General features: G+C 39.2%; 1 protein-coding gene across 1 annotated transcript in view; it reads right to left on the bottom strand.

Moving 5' to 3' along the window:
• Positions 1-3211: 3211 nt before the first annotated feature.
• Positions 3212-20770, bottom strand: part of UGGT1 (UDP-glucose glycoprotein glucosyltransferase 1) — a 124164-nt gene continuing 106605 nt past the window's right edge. The window contains exons 37-40 of the mRNA XM_012649914.1: positions 20458-20572; positions 9734-9850; positions 9064-9229; positions 3212-7295 (exon numbers count right to left, since the gene is read on the bottom strand). Coding sequence (XP_012505368.1) covers positions 7270-7295; positions 9064-9229; positions 9734-9850; positions 20458-20572 — 424 coding nt within the window. The 3' untranslated portion in view covers positions 3212-7269. The remainder of the gene's footprint in view (positions 7296-9063; positions 9230-9733; positions 9851-20457; positions 20573-20770) is intronic.

Consider the following 20770-nt stretch of genomic DNA (forward strand, 5'->3'; position numbering starts at 1 on the left):
CCCCAGGAGGGAGCAGCTGAGGCAGGGTTAGCAGGCTGAGGACTGTCTGATGAGGAAAGCTTCGGCAGGCTCTGAGGCACAGGGGCTGTGTGGTTGTGTGGTACCTGGCCCTGGGGCGGCTAGGGGGGTGGCCCAGAGGGTGGGAGCCCCAGAAGGGAGAGGGTTGAGGGTATAAAACTGGCTGCTCCAGAGGACTGACTGGCCTCTAGCCAGGGCCTCCAAACTGAGTCATGGCAGCATGTTTTCAAAAACTGTATTATAGGGGGTCACTGATGTTCTTGAATTCATGAGTTGGTATTTTAAATCTTTAAAAAATTTTGGTGAATGTGTCTCCAAATACACATTCCTGCCACATTTTCTCTCCTCCCCCAAAACCCCAGTTACGCATGTTACACCGCCTCACACCTTATTGAGTCTGTTCATTTTTTTTCAATCTTTTTTTCTCTTCGTTCTTCAATTTGGATAATTTCCATGAACCTGTCTTCAAGTTCACTGATCTTTTCTTCTGCAGCGTTTAATCCTCTTTTAAGCCCACCCACAAAATTAGTTCCTTTTAAAAATTTCATCTCTCTCCTAAAATTTCCCATCTGTTCATCCTTTGTGTCTATCCTTTCCTGTAGATTCCATACCTGGAGGACACTATGCTAAATGAAATAACCAGAGAAAGACAAATACTGTGTGATCTCACTTATATGGAGAATCTAAAAAAGTCGAACTCATAGAAACAGAACAATGGGTGCTGGTTGGGGGCGGGGGGTAGGCGAAATGGGAAGATGCTGACCAAAGGGTGCAAGCTTTCAGTCTGTAAGATGAACAAGTTCTCGGGATCTAGTAATGTACAGCATGGATAGTAATGGATGTACCAATTTGTGGTGATCATCATCTAATACACGTGCATGTCAAATCATCACATTGTATACCTTGAATATATACAATCTTTGTCAATTAAGTATTTTAAAATAAAAAAATATAGAGACAAATACAGGACATACCAAAAGTAAAGGCAATAAAAAGCATCCACTTAAGTCTAAGGAAAACATTTATAATTGTTATTTTTAAGTCTTATATAATAAATTCAACATCTTAGTTGTCTATCAGTGTCTTTTTTTTTATTGCATATTCCTGCTTCTTCTCATGTCTACTGATTTGTGATTATATACCGGAAATTCTGAATAATATACTGTAGAGACTCTGGATTCAGGTTTTTCCCCCCACAAAAACTGTTTTGTCTAGATAGTTACTAGTGTAATTGATTTTAGTAGACAATTAAGTTATTACTTTGATTCCTTGAAGTCTTGATTTTAGGCTTTATTAAGGTAGGTCTATTTTAATTTTGCCTTCAGTCCCAGAGGGTAGAATTGAGTCCTGAGCTGTGGTCCTGATCCTAAGGCACGACCCTCTGGGTTTTTAAGGAAAATCTGAAATATGACCTAACCCCTCTAAGTTTGTGGGACATAAATTCCAGTGTTTTCCTCCCCAGCAAGCAGCTGCTGAGATCTTGTCTTGTCTTCCAAGTGTGGCTTTCCCCTGGGCCTCCTGGAATCCTGCCCTGTTTATGCACAATATAGGAGTCAGCTAAGGATTTGAAGGGACTGTGTAAGGGAAATTTTGGGGCTCTGTCTTCCTCCTTTCTTGGGATTTCCCCTTTCAATTTGCAGCTACTCAGACAGCCCTGAACTGAACTGGCTCCTCAGCCTAGTAAGACTGCCACTTTTTGTCTTACTCCCTGTGGGCCACATGAAGAACACTGACTTAAATGTGGATCTTACCCCATGTGTTTCTTTTTTGAAGAGACAGGGTCTTGTTCTGTTGCCCAGGCTGGAGTACAGTGGCCTCATCATAGCTCATTGCAGCCTCTAACTCCTGAGCTGAAGCGATCCTCCTGCCTCAGCCTCCTGACTAGCTGGGACTACAGGCATGTGCCACCATGTCTGGCTAATTTTTCTACTTTTTGTAGAGACAGGTCTTGCTCTTGCTCAGGCTGGTCTCAAACTCCTGGCCTCAAGCCGTCCGCCCACCTAGGCCTCCCAAAGTGCTAGGATTACAAGCGTGAGCCACCGCGCTCAGCCTGTGATTTTCTTCTTTTGACGGTTGAGTCCCTTTCACTTTTTGCCAGTCTCTGGTCACATTCCATTGCATTTCATTGAAATGTATAATTACCAGCAATAGATTAATCTGATACAAGTTGCTCTGCCATTATTGGAAGCCAGACTGTAATTAGATGCTTAAGTGTTATTTAAAATAAAATAAACTCCAACTTCCTTTTATTTCTTTATCCAGGTGACAGTTACACAACTGCTTTCACTTTGTGAAAATCTATCCAGGTGTGTGTTTGTGTACTTTTCTGTACGTGCTATGTACTTCAACAGAAAGTTTGTTACAAGAAAAAAAACGCATATTGTGCCAGCATCCAGTGAAAACCCCTCAGGGTCTTTGTTGTACCCCCAGGATCAAACCCAGACCCTTCTCCTGAAGCTCTCTCCTGGCCATGACTCTGGCCACCCAGGTGCGCTTGCAGCCCCCTCAATGAGACACACACTAGTGTAAGCTCCTCCCTCTCTCCCCACCTCCCTCGTCCCACATGGATAGCTCCTACTTATTCCTCAGGCTTCAACTCAGGCACCATCCCCTTGCCGCAGCTTTTCCTGAACACCAAGTCTGTCCTCCTGCATCTTAGGTGCCCCCTTTTGTGCCCTTGTGGACACCAGGTCCCCCTCCCCACCCTCCCCTCAGCAGTGCACCCATCACACCTGCACTGTCCAGAGAGCACTCAACTGCAGGAAGCCCTGGAGAAGAAGCTCAGAGAACTGGCCAGATGGACGACATCCACGCCACCCTCCTAAGGAACGCACTGACACGGTTAGGCCTGGCTGTCTCATGATGCCTTCTGGCCTCAGGCCCCCCTGTGCCCCCATCTCTTATGGCTGGGGCTGCTGGGGCTGCCTGCCCACCAGATTCTGCCTGGGGCAGCTCCCAGGGGTTGGGCACCTAGAGGAGACCTGGGTGCTATCCCGAGAATCCAAAGAAATGGCTACAACCAGAACCAAGCTCCAGTGCCAGAAAGGACTTAGTGAAGCCTTCCCTCTTCCGTCTGGGTTTGCAGCTTCTGCCAGATGAAGGGTTGGACCCTGCGCGCTGTCAATCTGCCTTTCCTAAACATAAAAGCTGAATGACTGCCGGACAATTTTAAAGAACAGAGGAAAAAGTTTATTGTGTTGAGCAGACCTTATTTTCATTACAGTACCAGGAAATTCATTCTCAATTCCCTTCAGATGCAGAGATTCTGCAGACATTTAAGACCCCAATGCTGTTCCCAAGCAAGGGGCAGCACCTGAACACTATGTTGCATTTAATGGAACAGGATTACAGTAAAACTGGATATTCATAAAGGAGATTTTTTTAAAGTATATAGTTTCTTTAAAAAGTCTAACATTTTCTCCATTTTTCCATGTTTACTTTGTTATTTCTATGGATAACTGGTTGGAAAACATGGTGCTTGATAACCTTTTGTTCTCAAATTGTCAACGTCAGGTTAACATATTTTGCTTGTTGTTGTTAAGAGGCATCATGCTCATCTCTTTGAAAATCAACAATAAGGCAATGCATACAATACCGGTGGGACGGGGGCCTCAGCTCCAGACACCGACTCTGTCCCAGCAAACCTTCCTCATTTGGCCTCTGCGCTGCTGGGTGTAGGGAAAGACTCAAGAAAGGACCTCTTGCTTGCAAAATCATTGCCATGGAGTTTGGACTTTATGGACTACTTCCAGGGTGCATGCAGGCTCTTGAAGCTGATTTTGTGGTTTGTTTTTATAAATTGTCAGTACTCAACACCCTGCGGAGCAAGAGCCTCCACGCAACTCGCTGACTCACTGCCACTACTGCCACCAGGAGTGTTGCTTCTGTATGGAGAACTGAAAGACCAAAGTGAGTGAGAAATGTGTATCCTCCAGATGCTCTGAAATATCGATAACCACCTGAGTTAATGTTTAATTTGTTTAAATTCAATCAGGTAATTACCAAGGTCCTGATTAAGACCTTTCCCTCACTACATCAAGGCAGAGAAAACATGAATTAATAACTTTTTTGGGTCCATGTTAACTCTTGAGTTGAATTATTTCTTTTAATCATTCAGGCGAAAATAGGCATGGCAGTTTTAGAAAAGGATTGCTTTCAAGTATCTGAATTTACTCACAGGGGAGGCGGGGAGAAACAGAGCCATTTTAAACTCATTGGTATGAGAGGTTGTGCATGACCTGTTTCAAATTATGAGGTCAATAAACTATGATTCCTGGCTGAAGGAAACTATGGATATCTTTCCTCCGCATCACGCGGGCCAGTTTCTTCCAAAAGCTGCACTACCAACCGCAGCTCCCAGCCCTCTACTCAGAGACTGCACCCACAACCAGGTCAAAGCTCAGGCAGAGCTGTGACACGGTTCTGAACATGAGGGCTTCAGGACAGCAGAGTAAATTAAGCTCCACTCGTGGAAACTGTTTCTTAATACACATAATCTATGTAATCTATGCTCTCCCAAGAGTTAGGTTCACCATGATGCTTGTGCACTTAGTAGACATGCAAACATCTGTATGTTCAATTCGAAATGCAGCATTTTGACAGATTCACAACTTTATCATTCTTATGGAAAACTAACATGCCATCGCCCTTCAAGTGGTGAGCATTCAGTACCCGAGCCATGGCATGCCCCCACAGCCCCAGCAGCAGGCTGTGACATGCTTTGATGTCAATCAAATGTCACTGTTCACAGAACATAGAAACAGGCTCCTGTTGCTGCATGTCACTCTGACAGAGCACATTTTCATATTACTCCGCCACTTACTCAGACAGAAAATTTTCCACTACAGCATGATTGACAGTAAAAACAAAAAATCCACTATATAAAAATGATGGCTAAGAACAACACACCATGAACAGTTTCCAGAAGCTCGAACACTCGACATAAATTCTTGCTTCTTGGAGAAAATCTCTCTCACCCGCCTTTTCAGTCACAGTATGCAGTCTCAGGGGACAGGGAACAGACACAGCTGACAGAGGCCACATTTTAGCAGTAACATCATTTCCTAGGGATTCGGTTAATTTTGAAGGTGATTATGCCATATGAACCAAAAAAAAGAGACTGGCAGAAGGAGGGCCCTGGACCGTTTCAGAAGCAAGCTGGGTCTCGCCTTACTCAGAGTCAACTCTGACTTCAGAGTGGTGGCGGGTGGGGGCAACAAGTGACAGGAGAGCACACACACCACACGGAGAGCCCAGCGCGCTCTGCACCTCCCATGAATGCGTAAGAGACTGGCAGGAAGACACAGAGAAAGGTGGCCCGGTCCACGCCTCATGGGAACCAGAATCACAAAGCATACCCTAGTGACTGGAGTATTTCCTGTTCAACTTCCCAGACAATAAACTGGGAAAATGCACATTTTTTGTCCATGGTTGTAGAAAGCAGCAGCGGCAGCCGCCTCTCTGAAGGCTTAATTAAATGTAAAGATGAAGCTTGAACCAATGTTTTTTAATCTCACTGACCCTATCTCTTCAGCTGCTCTGGCCAGGTGAGGGCACGAAGGAAGGAAATCATGCTACAGCCTTTGTCAACAGCAGCCATTCTGAGGGACATTCAGTCTCAGTTCAGTTTACCTAATTCTCTTTTAAGCTCTCTCCTCCCCAATTTTTAATGGAATTATGAAAGCAAAGTCAAAATATCCTTCAGAATGACTGGCTAACATTTGCATTTCCTAAGCTAACTTTTGCATTTGAAAATGGGAAAAACAAATTACTTGATACTTGTGATAAGAATATGATTTTTAAAAAAGACTGCACATCAAATATTACCCGGCTTAGAAGGGTGAGGGCTTAGCTATCCATCTGCACCCTGGCCTCCTATTTTTTAAAAGCAGGCAAACTATGAAAGAAAAGGCCTGGGTGCCTTGGAAGGCAGGTGCACGCCCATCAGGTGCTGCTGTGCCGGCAGCCGGGCAGGGATGGAGCCCGGACACTGGAGCCTCCTGCCCGCTCAGGCCAACCCCACACCCAAAGCCTCGACAGCCATTCGCTGGCAAATGCTGCTCTCCAAGGGACAATTGCTGGGCTGTCTAAGTGAAGACACACAACACAAGGATTCAAGGGCAACCAGCGTGGGTACCAAAAGCAACCCACAGTGCTGAAGAAAAGGGAATATAGAACAGTGTATAGGAAAGCACAAGTTCCACAGTCAGAATCTTTCCTGGTCTTAGATCTGGGAGCATTTTGTAGAGAAAGGTCCAATCCATCAGTCCCCTGGGTCTGAGAGAAAATCCCACACGAGAGAGGACACATGATGCAGTGATCGTCTGGAGGGAGCCCTGAGCCCTCTGAGATGATCACTAGAGGGGCTTAGAATGGCTGTATCCAGTAAGGAAATTGATAACAGACATTTTTTTAGAAAGTGGGAAGAAAAGCAAAGACTTCGACAAATACAAAAATTGTTTACACAACAATTACCTAGAAAGTTCACTAGGGTTGGGTGGGGGAGTAATGTTTTCTTCTCAAATAGCCACGATGGTACTAATGGTTTATAAAAGAGAATGGCCAATTTCTGGTCTTCCTCCCTTCCCCCAATACCCCAGAGCCCTCCTACTCCTGATACTCGCCCTACTCTCATCCCAACCCACCCCATTCTGGCCCCAATTAGTCTGCTTAGCCACTGCACCGAGCCAGCCCTGGAGACACCCAATTGGTTGGGTTTCCATTAAACAATTCCACCTAACACTTGGGAAGAGAAGGCAGGGAGGCACAAGCACGTTGGCGTAAACCTTGAGGGGCATGGACCTTGGACAAAGCTTCTGCCAGCCTGGCCCAGTGCAGGGTGGGCATCTGCAGTGCAGCATGGGCTGCAGGTAAACTGAGGTAAAGAAGAACATGGCAGCGCTGGCTGGCCTGCTTCCTGTCACAATGCAGCATGTGTGTGCTCTAGGTGTGGGCACCAGAGGACTCATTTTCTTCCAGTTGCTGCTGCCATTTCCTGCTCTGGTTAGAAGACTGCTCTTTACAGAGTCCCAAAAGATCAGCCTCTTGTCTTCCTCTGAGGTACAAATCCAACAGAACCTTCACCCCAAAGATCCAGCGCCAACCAATGTGTAGATCAAATCTCAGAATCAAAAGGTGTGGCACACCTGCCCAGCCAGTTTATCAGCAGTTGTACAGACAGATCAGAAAAAACTAGCATTTAGTATAAAAATTGTTTTTCAAATGGTGTAATTTCCTATCCTCCTCCAGAGATCATAATTCTTCACGTTTCTGAGGTCCTATGGAAAAGGAGAACAACAGAAAATAAAACAGACTATCCTCAAAGTTAAAAAAAAAAAACACACTGAAACTACCTGTAAACCTCCAACTGAATTGTTTTGACAAGTACAATCTTTACTTTCAGTAAATAAGCATGCATTTCTGGTCAGGACTCTTCTTTTTTCACTAAACAGCATAAACACTTTTCTATATATCAGTGTAGCTCATTCTTAGATGTTTAAACTGTTTTTAATGCTTTTGGCTTATAAATAACAGTAAAATAAATTTCTTTTTGTATATAATGTTTCTCTTCTGTTGAATTATTTCCTTAAGATAAATTTCAAGAGAGGAATTATTGAGGGAATAAACATTGTAAAGGCTCCTGGTGACAGATACACTGCCTTTTAACAAGAGTTGCTCCGATACACAAAGCTTCGGCAAGGTATACCCAGAACAGTTTCATCACCATCTCCCCAGTAAATAGCATGATTAATATGTGTATTTTTCCCATGTAGCAGATATTGATGATAGGCTGCCTTAATTTGATTACTATTTCCTCAAATTCATTTATTATTTGTGTTTTCCTCTTATTTGAACAGTGTGTTCACATTCTTTGCTCATTTATCTAAGGGAATCCTTGAGGTTTTACTAGTGAATTTGAATTAATTATTTTCATAGTGGCTATACAACCTTCTAGCTGTGATATTTAATATAGTCTTTGGGATGTACAGGTGAATCACTCAAGATCCATGTTCTGCAATTGCTCTTTTCAGATTAGTTAAAGCAGAATATCTTAAAATCCACAGCCCATGAAGGTATCAAAACATCTCTACACATCCCACAGATATGTACATTTAATATGTGGCAATTAAAATATAAATTAATATTTTTTAAAAACCCAGAGCCCAACCTGTTAATAGTTTTAAAAAAGTTACTTTTGTATTCTAATGATTTCAAGTGGCTACCACTCAAGATCTACACATAGTAGGAAAAACATTAAAAACTTAAGTCCTTCCTATTCATAGATAAAATTAAAGACAAATACTCCAGCCCTACCCCATTATGCTTGTTTTGAAGAATACTTTTTTCAAATCAATATATACTTTGTCTTGATCTAAGGTTTTTTTTTTTTTTTTTTTTTTCTGAGACAGAGTCTCACTGTGTTGCCCCGGCACTCCTGGGCTCAAGCGATCCTCCTGCCTCAGCCTCCCGAGTAGCTGGGACTACAGGCATGCACCACCATGCCCGGCTAATTTTGTCTCTATATTTTTAGTTGTCCAATTAATTTCTTTCTATTTTTAGTAGAGACGGGGTCTCGCTCTTGCTCAGGCTGGTTTCGAACTCCTGAGCTCAAACAATCCGCCCGCCTCAGCCTCCCAGAGAGCTAGGATTACAGGCGTGAGCCACCGCACCCGGCCTGATCTAAGTTTTTTTATTCACTAGTGCCTTGATAGATTTAATAGGGAAAAAACAAGGACTCTGACAAGAGCTTCCCAAAATGTCAGGTCTACTTATGTATCACAAGACTCATGAACCTAAATAACAATAATCACAATTAAAGTACCCTTCTCTCCCTATCAAAAGAAGACAAAAAAGGGTAGCAATTGCATTAATAAATACTGTCTAGAAGGCCACAAAAAAAGGAAAATAAAAAACAATACTAGTTGATGTCAGGATAGAAAGATTAATGGGAGATTTTTATGTTCCTTTTATTCATTATTCAGTTGTTTCTACAACAAATAAAAATCCGAAACCCAAACAAGTACTGAAGCAAAGGTTAGGGCTTACCTGCTCGGCTCGGCGCTTCTGTCTGCTCCTCAGGGCGTGCTCCCCCTTCTTTCTCCTGCTGGAAACGGGTCTGCAGCTGCTTGATCTCCTGATCATAGTCCTGCCACTCGGGGACGATTCGTACAGCTGCTTCCAGCTTGGGCTCTTTGGTCATTGGATTATTACACTGTGAAAACCAAAGAACACACTTCAGCTGAGCTGAAGAAAGGTACATTACATAGAATTCAAAGGTGTTTCTGTTCTTGGGTTATTAAGTCCTAACTGGACAAAAAGAGCAATACTGAGGGACCAAACGATACAGCAGAAGCAGTATAGCAGTGGGCTGCATAAAGCTGCGTTTACTTCTTCTACAGAGAAGGTTGGGGGCCTGTTGGAAGGCAGGAAAAGGAAAAGGAAAAGTCCATTTGGAAAAATTATAAGGCAAAGAGATAAACTGGAAGCTAAGTAGTGGCTCGGCAGATTCTAAGTAGTGGAAACAGGCCCATCAGGCACTAGGGGATTTGGCTTCATGCTGCAAGCGGAAAAGACAGCTGCTAAAATTACTGTAAGACATCTCGCAGCCCCCAACTCTGCAATTGCAGAGAAAGACTAAGTAAGAAGCGAATGCGGATCATCATCGAGGCACACTCCCCCGTGGATCAGGACGCAGACAGCACCACGGGTAGCTCACCAAGTCAATGGTTTTTGCCCTTTTCTTAGAAGCATCATCACACCACGTTTCACACCAAAGCCATTCTTGAGGGAGGGATTTGATTGGCACCTGATGAATCATGTTATTGGGTAAATCCTGTTTGGTAAAGAAAATAAAACACATGAATCTAAAGTTCTGGGAGAATTTAAATAAATGCATAGTACATCAGTGATGCCAGCTGTTCATTACATATCACATGCCAATCACAAATGTTTAGAGCTGAAAGGTCCTCACCAAATGCCTTAGAGAAGTTAAAGGATTGACTTATGGTGTTTTTTAAAACCTCAAAATTTAGAGGATCCATGAAACATCTACTCATAATAGGCACCTGAAAAGCTTTATCTTAAAAATCACAAATAGTCTACACTTCAACTTCCCTCCATGAGGGCAATTCTAAGAAAAATACTCCTGTTGACTTTTGAAAGTCAACTAAATAGAGTGATGATTCATACACCTTACAGTCTTCTCTCAAAGAAACTCTGAATTTGCCTTGTCTACTGAGACTTGCTCCCAAATAGCTGCCATCCATATTTTTTCTAGCCAATTCTACTCTATGCTTTAAAGCTTTTGTCTCAGGAGAGCTTCTGAGTTTGACACAATAAAACACTCCACTGTCTTAAGACTTACATGGAACAAAAAAAGCTGATGGAATAAAATGCACAGAAATGATTAACTGTGATACTGGTAAAGAATGCTCCATGATGGTACAAAAATAAATAAGTGATGGCTCTCTTTATGAAATCCTTTCAACAAACTAAAATTTATAAGTAGCTAGTAAAGGTATCAAATACTCATCTCAGTGTATCTTATATTCACTTAAAGATTTACAAACTGGTGAACTTGCTGCATTGCTGTAGATCGCTGAATCAAGAACACAATATCAGTTCCAACTCCATACTCTGCTTGAAAAAGAGAACTCAACTTCAGTATTGGTGGGCTAGGTAAATTAGACAAAGATGTCTCCTGAGGACAACTAGAAAAGGTGAATAAATTATGAAAAACACATGCCTTTTGAAGGCATCAGAAAGCTAATAAGACAGTAAAGATTACTGGGCCAGGGGAGAACAGAGGCTCATGAGGATAGCCCTGAAGTTTGGGGGTTTTCCCTCAGAGTCATATGCTGCTCAGTGAGGTTTTCTGAGGTTTTCAACAACCACTCAGCTGTGCGGTAACAAAGATTTAATTGTATATAAGACCTGTGGTGGTTGAGGGAGTTCTGGTGAAACCTCCTTGCTTTAGGTTGGAGGACCAAAGGAACACACCTTATGATTTAAAGTGAGCCAGAAATCGGCCCGACAAAGAATGCAACTTCAACTTCAAATCATCAAAATCTTAAAACTGAATTAAAATAATCCTGGATAGCCAATGCCCCCCTAAGTTCCTGACAAAGAGAACCATAAATTCAGTTGGATGATACCATTATTCTTGACCTCAGATTATCTCCAAAAATAATTCTGCAAAAACAATGCCTGATACACTACAGAAAATAAACAGATATGTGAGAGACAACATGAACAAAAAGATAACAGAAATAACACAATGGAATCAGATCCACAGTAGCTCCATAAATTAGAGATAGCAGGTATCACACATAGACTTTAAAGTAAACATACTCACTATATACAAGATTTAAAAAAATGAGAATTTCAGCAAAGAACTGGAAACAAATAAAAAATGCCAAGTGGAAACACAAAACCAAAATATTATAACCAAAATAAAGAACAAATGGAAAGCTTAACAAATCAGACAGGAAATAACCAGAACAAAGCACAGAGAAACTAAAGTAAGAAAATTCAGAAAAGAAAGTTTAAGAAATGCAGACTTCAATAAAAAGATTTAACATATTTATAACTGGGGTGCTAGGACAAGAGAGACAACACAGCAAAATTGTTATTTCAAGAATAATCACAGAGAATTTTCCAAATCCGATGAAGCCACATATTTAAAAAAAACCCTATTAAGACCAAACAAGAAAAACCCAAAAACAAAACAAAACAAAAAAACCTAGGTATGGGCCAGGCCCGGTGGCTCACACCTATAATCCTAGCACTCTGCAAGGCTGAGGCGGGTGGATCATTTGAGCTCAGGAGTTCGAGACCAGCCTGAGCAAGAGCAAGACCCCGTTTCTACCAAAAATACAAAGAAATTAATTGGATAGCTAAAAATATATAGAAAAAAAAATTAGCCGGGCATGGTGGCACATGCCTGTAGTCCCAGCTACTTGGGAGGCTGAGGCAGAAGGATTGCTTGAGCCCAGGAGTTTGAGGTTGCTGTGAGCTAGCCTAACGCCACGGCACTCTAGCCCGGGCAACAGAGCAAGACTCTGTCTCAAAAAAAAAAAAAAAAAACTAAGTATGTTATAGAGAAATCTGCTGAAAGTCAATACAAATTTTAAACATAGCCAGAAGAAACAGATAATCCTCAAAGGAAAAATAATGACAAGTAACTTCTCAACTGAAACATTGGAAATCAAAAGATAATGGAAAGATAAATTTTATTCAAAGAACTGAAAGAAAATAACTATCAAGATGCTATTTTAAATTCAGTGAAAATATCCTTCAAGAATAAATGTAAATGCAAAAGAATGAAGTTGAACCATTACCTTATATCATATACAAAAAATTAACTAAAAATGTATCAAAGACCTACATGTAAGACCTAAAACTATAAAACTCTGAGAAGAAAACATATGGAGAAAATCTTCATGACATTGGATTTGGCAATGATTTATTGAATATGACACTAAACATACAGGTAACAAAAGAAAAAATAGAATGGGAGAATATATTTGCAAATCATATATTTGATAAAGGGTTAAATTCATAATATATAAAGAACTCCAACAAGTCAAAAACAAAAAAAATCTATTAAAAAATGGGCAACAGACTTGCATAGACATTTCTCCAAAGATGATATACAAATGGTCAATAAGCACATAAAAAGATGTTCAACACCATTTGTCACAGGGGAAATAAAAATCAAAACCACAATGAGATTCCAATTTATACCCATTAAAGGATGGCTATTATCAAAAAGAAAGAAGAAAGAAGAAAAGAAAGGAAGGAAGGAAAGGGAGAAAAAAAGGGAAGGGGAGGAGAGAAGAGGAAAACGAGTGTTGGCAAGGATATGATGAAAATGGAATTCCTGTGTATTTCTTGTAGGAATATATAATGGCGCACCTGCTGCGAAAAACAATTTGGCGGCTTCTTAAAAAGTTAACCATAGAACTACCACGATTCGGCAATTCCACTTCTCAGCATATACCCAAAAGAAGTGAAAGTAAGGACTCAGATACTTGTTCACCAATGTTCACAGAAGCATCACACCACAATAGTCAAAAACTGGAAATAAGCCAAACGCCCATCACCAGACGAATGGATAAACAAAACGTGGTATATACATGCAATGGAATACTATTTGGTCTTAACTATAAGGAAATTGTGACATACGATACAACACAGATTAACTTTGAGGACATTATGCTAAGTGAATTGAGCCAGACACAAAAGGACAAATATCATATGTTCCCATTTATATGAAGTACCTAGAATAGGCAAATTCATAGAGACAGAAAGTAGAATAGAGGGTACCAGGCACTGGGAGGTGGAAAATAGGGGGAATTATTATTTAATGGGTACAAAATTTCAGTTGGGGAAGAAGGAAGTTCTGGAGGTGGATGATGCTGGTGGTTACACAACACTGTTAATGTGCCTAATGCCACTGAACAGTACATTTAAAAATGGTTAAGACAGTGTCTTAGTCCATCTATGTTGCTACAAAGGAATACCTGAGGCTGGGCAATTTATAAAGAAAAGAGGTTTATTTGGCTCATGGTTCTGCAGATTATACAAAAAGCACAGCACCAGCATCTGCTTCTGGTGAGGACCTCAGGAAGCTTCCACTCATGGTAGAAGGTGAAGGGGAGCAGGAATCACATGGAAAGAGGAAGGAAGCCAGAGCGAGGGAAGGGAGGTGCCATGCTCTTTTAATAGTCAGCTCTCACAGGAACTAACAGTGAGAACTCTCTCACTACCATGAGGACGGCACCAAGCCACACGGGGGATCTCCCCCATGACTCAAACATCTCCCACTAACCCCACCTCTAACCTTCATGATCAAATTTCAACATGGGATTTGGAGGGGACAAATATCCAAAATATTAGATAGCAAAGTTTATATCATACATACTTTAATACAATAAAAAATAATAAGCACAAAATAAAGACACTTTCAGACAAGAAAAACTGAAAAAAAAATCTGTTATTAGTTGAACTAACACTAAGGAAAATCAAGGGATATTCTTCAGGCAGAAGGAAAATGATTCTATATGGAAGCTTGGAAACGCAGAGAAGAATGCAAAGTAACAAAACGGTAAACATATGAGTAAATCTAAATCTAAACAGATATGGACTGTACTAAACAAGAATAACATCTTCTAGGGTTTAAAATATAAACAGACCTAAAATACACGTCAACAAGGCATCTAGGTTGGGATGAGGATGGATGGAGTTAAGCAGCTCTGACTGGTTAAATGTGGTCTGCGGACATGCAGCAGGGAGCTTGCTAATGCAGGTTCTTAGGTCTAACACACCTACTGAATCAGAATTGGTGTGGGCCCAGGAATTCATGCTTTAATAAGCTCCCCAGGTGATTCCTGTAAATACACTAAAATTTGAGAAGCACTGTTCTGATGTTTTTGCATTATCTGCTAGGTAGGTAAAATGTACCAATTATCATTAGACTTTGGAAAGTCAGAAATGTACATTGTCATCTCCAGGATAATCATTAAAAGCATTGTAAAAACCTACATGAATTAAAGCTAATAAAGGAAAAATGGAATTATTAAAAATTCTCAATGTGAAAGAAACTGCCAAAGAGGAATAAAGGAACATTAATAGAACAAGTGGAATAAGTAGAAGCACTACAAAAAAAACAAACTTACTCGTGATCACATCAGCTATAAATGGACAAAATGTTCAAATTAAGTGATTGTCACACTGGATGAAAAATAAACTTGACTTTCAAATTTGTGGGCATTAATGATATAGTCTCAAAATATGGCAAATTTTGACAGAAGCAAAGATGAAACAAATTTCACAATACAAAAGAAAGATCTTTTCTTTTTTTTTTAATTTAATTAAGTCTTCAAGAAATAAGTTAATACCCTGGCTTGCTTTTTTTTTTTTTTTTTAAGTAGAGATAGGGTCTCTCTATGTTGCTCAGGCTGGTCTTAAACTCCTGGCCTGAAGGAATCCTACTGCCTCAGCCTCTGAAAGTGCTGGGATTAGAGGCGTGAGCCATCATGCCTGGCCAGAAAAAGATTTTTAACATAACCCTCTCAGTAACTAATAGAAAACAAAAGAAAAGACAAAACACACACAATGGTGTGTTGTTAAACTTCAACTAATGGACATACAGAGAAAAATGATATACTTAATATTGGCCAAATATAAAAACAGATGAAACATTTACCAAACTGATCATATCTGGGTCATAAAGCAAATCTCAATAAATTTCAAATGTCTGAAATCATACTGTGAGAAAAGAGTAAGTCCTCTGACCACAGAGCAACTAAGCTATAAGAAAAATATACCTTCAAAATCTTCGTGTGTTTGGAATCACTTCTAAATAACTCTTAAGTCAGTCAAAGAAGAAATTATGGCCAGGCATGGTGGCTCACGCCTGTAATCCCAGCACTTTGGGAGACCAAGATGGGTGGATCACTTGAAGCCAGGAGTTTGAGACCAGCCTGGGTAACCCGGCCAGACCTCGTCTCTACAAAAAATTTAAAAATTAGCCGGATGTGGTGGCGCACACCTGTAGTCCCAGCTACTTGGGAAACTGAGGCAGGAGGATCACTTGAGCCCAGGAGTTGGAGGTTACAGTGAGCTATAATTGTGCCACCACACTCTAGCCTAGGCAACAGAGCAAGACTCTGTCTCAAAAAAACAAACAAACAAAACAAAACCAAAAAAAGAGAAGAAATTACAAGGGAAAGTAGAAATATATTTAATTAAATGATAAGGAAAATGCTACATACAAACATGTGGAATATAGCCAAAGTCCTATTAAAACAGAATTTGAAAATTCACATCCATATATTAGAAAAGATTAAAAAAATCATTAACTGAACATCTATCTCAAGAAATTAGGAAAAAAAACCCAAAAAGTTAAAGAAACCAGAAGAAAAGAAGTATTATAATAAAGAACAGAAATTAGTGAAATAAAAAAGAAATACATATAGAGGATCAAAAACGTTAAAAACTGCATCTTTAAAAGAACTAATAAAACTGATTAATTCCTGGTCAGCTGATCAAGGAGAAAAAGAGAAAGCACAAATAAGCAATGTCAGGAATACATTAATATTAAAAAAAAAAAAAGGATACCAGTACAGATCCTACAGACTTTAAAAAGATAATTGGTATGATGGAAACATTCTGGCTGTTGATGTGCATTTTTCAAAACCAATTAAACAGTACACTTAAGATCTCAGCATATTCCTGTATATAAATTATATCTCAGTAAAAAAAAGAGAATGAAAGGAGGATACTACAAACAGCTTAATGACAGTATGTTAGAAAAGTTAGATACAACTTAACAAAAATACTGATAAAACAAGTAAGAAGTCAACAGTCCTATAACTATTCAAGAAATTGGACTCATAATTTAAACACAAAGAAAACTCTAGAATTCACCAGTGAGTTCTATCAAACATTTAAGAAATAATGCCAATCGTACACCAATTACAAGTAACTGAAAAAGAACAAAACCCAATTTATTTTATGAAGTTGACATGCCCTTGATATCAACCTGATAGGGATATTACAAGCCATGTGAGACAAAAACATAAATGAAAAAATCTTAAACAAATACTACAAAAAGAATCCAGAACATATAAAAAGGATAATAAACCATTACCAGGTTGGAAAATATATAATTCACAACTTATATTTAGGTATATATTTCACCATTTAGAATAAAAGAGAAAAATCATATCATCTAAGCATATATCAAAGATATAAAATTCAACACAGGCCAGACATGGTGGCACATGCCTGTGATTCTAGCACTTTGGGAGGCCAAGGTGGGTGGATCACTTGACGTCAGAAGTTCAAGACCAGCTTGGGCAACACAGTGAGACCCTGTTTCTACAAGAAATAAAAAAAATTAGCTGGGTGTGGTGGTGTGTGCCTGTAGTCCTAGTTATTCAGGAGGCTCACCTGAGCCCAGGAGCCGATGCTGCAGTGAGCTATGACTGCACCTCTGCACTCAGCCTGAGCAGCAGAGCGAGACCCTGTCTCTTAAAAAACAGAAAAAAGAAAAAAAATTCAATACAATAGATTTTTAAAAAGGAATAAACCAGGAATAAAAATAACTTTCTTAATCCAAATGACAAGTATCTCCAAAGTCTGCAGCAAACGTCACACTTAGTGGCAAAATGCTGAAACTCCCTGTGAGTCAATGATACCCACTAGCAACATTTCTATTCAACAATATGGAAGTCCTAGCAAATACAGAAAGCAAGAAAAATAAGTTTTTTAAAGTGTAAGATTGTAAAGAAAAAAGTAAACCTGTCATTATTTTTTTACTCTCTGTTGTTTTGCAAAATTATTAATTGTTTTAGATGATATGACTAGTATTATATACAGAAAATCTAGAAGTATATACAAATTATTAGAATTATGAGTTTATCAGCAAGGTGGTTGAATATAGTGAACGAAAATCAACTGCAATTTTACATACAAGCAACAGAAACAAGTTTTAAAAATAACAAAGATGTACCAGGTCTCTACGAAGAAAACTATATTATCGAAAGAAATTAAACATGACCGAAATATAAAATCCTAGCAAGTGTTTTTTCCCTCCTGAACTTGAGAAGCTAATTCTAAAATATATGTGAGAAAACAAAAGACAAAGAATACACTAAGACACTCTTGAAGAAGAATGAGGTGGGAGGACTTGATTTACTGGGAATCAAGATTTATTATAAAGCTCCAGTAATTTAGATATTGTAGTATGGGCATGAAGATAGACAAGTAGACCAATGGAACAAAACAGAAGGCCTAGAAACAGATCCATGCATATACGAGTACTTCATTTCTGACAACTATGGCACTGCAGAGCAGTATGTTTTGTTTAAAAAGAATCATGCTGAAATAACTATGCACATACAAAAAGGAAAGTTGAACTCTATCTCACACCATACATAAAACAAATTCCTAATGGAATATAGATCTGAATGTGAAAGGCAAAGTAATAAAACTCATATAAAAGAGCACCTTTATGACTTTAGTAGGCTTAAAAAGCATTAACCATAAAGGAGAATACTGACCAACTGGACCACAAAAGATACTATTAACAGAGTCGAAGTGGGAAATTTTGCAACATGTATAAGTAACAAAGGATGCACTACCAGTATATATAAAGAATGTCTATAAATCAAGAAGGAAAAACCAAACAATCCAAATACTTAAACAAGCACTTCATAAAAGAGAATATTTAAATAGCCATAAACATGCAAAATGGTACTCAAACTTATTATTAATCACAAAAATGCAAAATAAAACTAAAATGGAGAGTGATATTAATAAAGAGAGAAATTATAAAAAGGAACCAAACAGAAAATTTGGAGTTGAAAAATACAATAACTGAAATAAAAAATTCACTAGAGGGGTTCAACCACAGAGTTGAGGAGGCAGGAAAAAGAATCAGCAAGCTTGAAGACAGGTCAATTGAGATTATCCAGCCTGAGGAGCAGAAAGTAAAAAGAATAAAGAAAAATAAGCAGAGCCTCAGAGATCTGTAGGACTCCATGAAGTATATCAGCATATGAATAATGGGAGTCCCAAGAAAAGGGAAAGACAGAGGAAAGGGGAGCAGAAAATCAGGGGCAGAAAGAATATAAGAAATAATAAAAACTTCCCAAATTTAATAACAATATTAATCTACACACATCCAAGAAACTCCACAAACTCCAAGTAGAGTAAATTCAAAGAGACACACACCTAAACATACCACATTCAAACTGTCAAAAGCGAAAGAGAGAGTCTTGAAACCAGCACAAGAGGCAACTTGTCACATACAAGGGATCCTCAATAAGATTAACAGCTAATCTCTCATGAGAAACCATGGAGGCCAGAAGGCTATGGGACAAGATATTTAAGGTGCTGAAAGAAAAAATCTGTCAAGCAAGATTCTGTAACCAGTAAAACTATGCACCAAAAATGAAAGAGGAATTTATACATTCTCTGAGAGTTTGTAGTTAGCATAGCCACTGTGCCAGAAATACTAAAGGGGTCCCTTTAGGCTGAAATGAAAGGACATTAGACAGTAACTCGAATCCACACAGTGAAAGTGCATAGATAAACATAAAAGACAGTATCAGTGTGTTTTTTGTTTGAAACTCTTTTTGTTCCCTACCTATCTCATTAATCATTACAGTAAATGTAAATGGTTTAAACTCTCCAATTAAAAGCCAGAATGGAATGCCAGCTCACACCTACCAAATTAACAGACTGACAATAAATTATTGGTCAAAACATGGAACGACAGAACTCTTAACACTGCTGATGGTAGTGTAAATTAGAACTACTTTGAAAACTGCTTGAAATTGTCTAATAAAGGTAAAGATACATATATCTGATGCCCCAATGGTTCCACCTGTGTAGATGTATACACAGTTGAAATATGTCAGAATGTTCACAGTAGCATTATCCACAGAAGTCAAAAACTGAAAATAACCCAAATGTAGAGTAGATAAATAATATGTACCACTACACATAACAACATAGATGAATCACACAACATAATGCTGAGCAAAAGAAGTTACACTGAAAAGAGTACATCTTTTATGGTTCCACTGACATAGAGAAGAAAAAATAGGCAAACTAAACTATGGTGTTTAAGAATACATGCTTAAATAGTAAATCTATAAAGAAAAGCAAATGGAGTGATTACCATAAAAGTCAGGAAGCTAGATACTTTTGTTAAGGATGAAGGTTGGCTTCTGGGATGGTAGTCATGCTCTACTTCTTGAACAGGATTTTGGTATAGGGGTAGTTGCTTTGTGATAATTCCTTGATGTATATGAATATGTATTTATGTATCATTGTTCTATGTACTTTTATTCATGGACACTGTATATCACAGTAAAAGTTGAAGAAAACTTTAAGGCAGACTTAAACAAAATGCCTAAAGTACATGAAACCACGTATCTAAAACAAACTATAACCTCACCTCTGAAAAATGCTTTAGCACATTAATAAACAGTGATTCAGTACACCTTCCTGAAACACACCATGGTTTCTGACAGAGAATAAAGGGAAATTGTGATACTATATTCCATATTGTGATTCCTGAGCTATTTAGTTCCTACAGCAGAAAAACAAATTGACTCTAGGAGGCAGAGAAACGAACTCATCAGATTAGTTTGAGTACAAAATAAAAAGATAGGTAATTATTCAGAGAAATAGCGTCCTCCTCCCTTTCTCTCCCCAACCAACATCAGGTCTATAATATTTTTCACTACTGATATGCCTTCTTGTGAGATCAGATAAAATGTCTCTCACACACACATACCCCTTTCCATGAAGAAACAAGACACTGTTCTGAGAGACGCGAGGAGAGAGACACAAATAACACTTCACTGATAGAACACTGTATTTCTGTCACGGAAAGTGTTAACCATAAAAACGGACACTTACTTGATCAAGATTTGAAAGGCTGTTAGGATCCTGACTCAGACCTTGGTACTGTCCCCTGAGTCTGTCACCAGCAGCTATTTTCCTAAATTTCTTCAGATCCACGACATACAGTGCACTGAATAGAGAAGACCGTTTGTTACAACCAACCATGGATTACGACAAAAAAACTAAACTCACTGAATAATGGAATAAGTCACTAGACGAACATTCTGGCTACTCTTTGAAAAGGTGAGCTGTGTCCCTACAGGAGAGTTAATGGTCAGTATGTGCTACTTCAGCGATACCTAAGAAAGTCAGTGCAAAATCCCTACTC

The sequence above is a fragment of the Propithecus coquereli genome, unplaced genomic scaffold, assembly GCF_000956105.1.
Source record: "Propithecus coquereli isolate 6110/MARCELLA unplaced genomic scaffold, Pcoq_1.0 Scaffold307, whole genome shotgun sequence".
Classification (NCBI taxonomy): domain Eukaryota; kingdom Metazoa; phylum Chordata; class Mammalia; order Primates; family Indriidae; genus Propithecus; species Propithecus coquereli.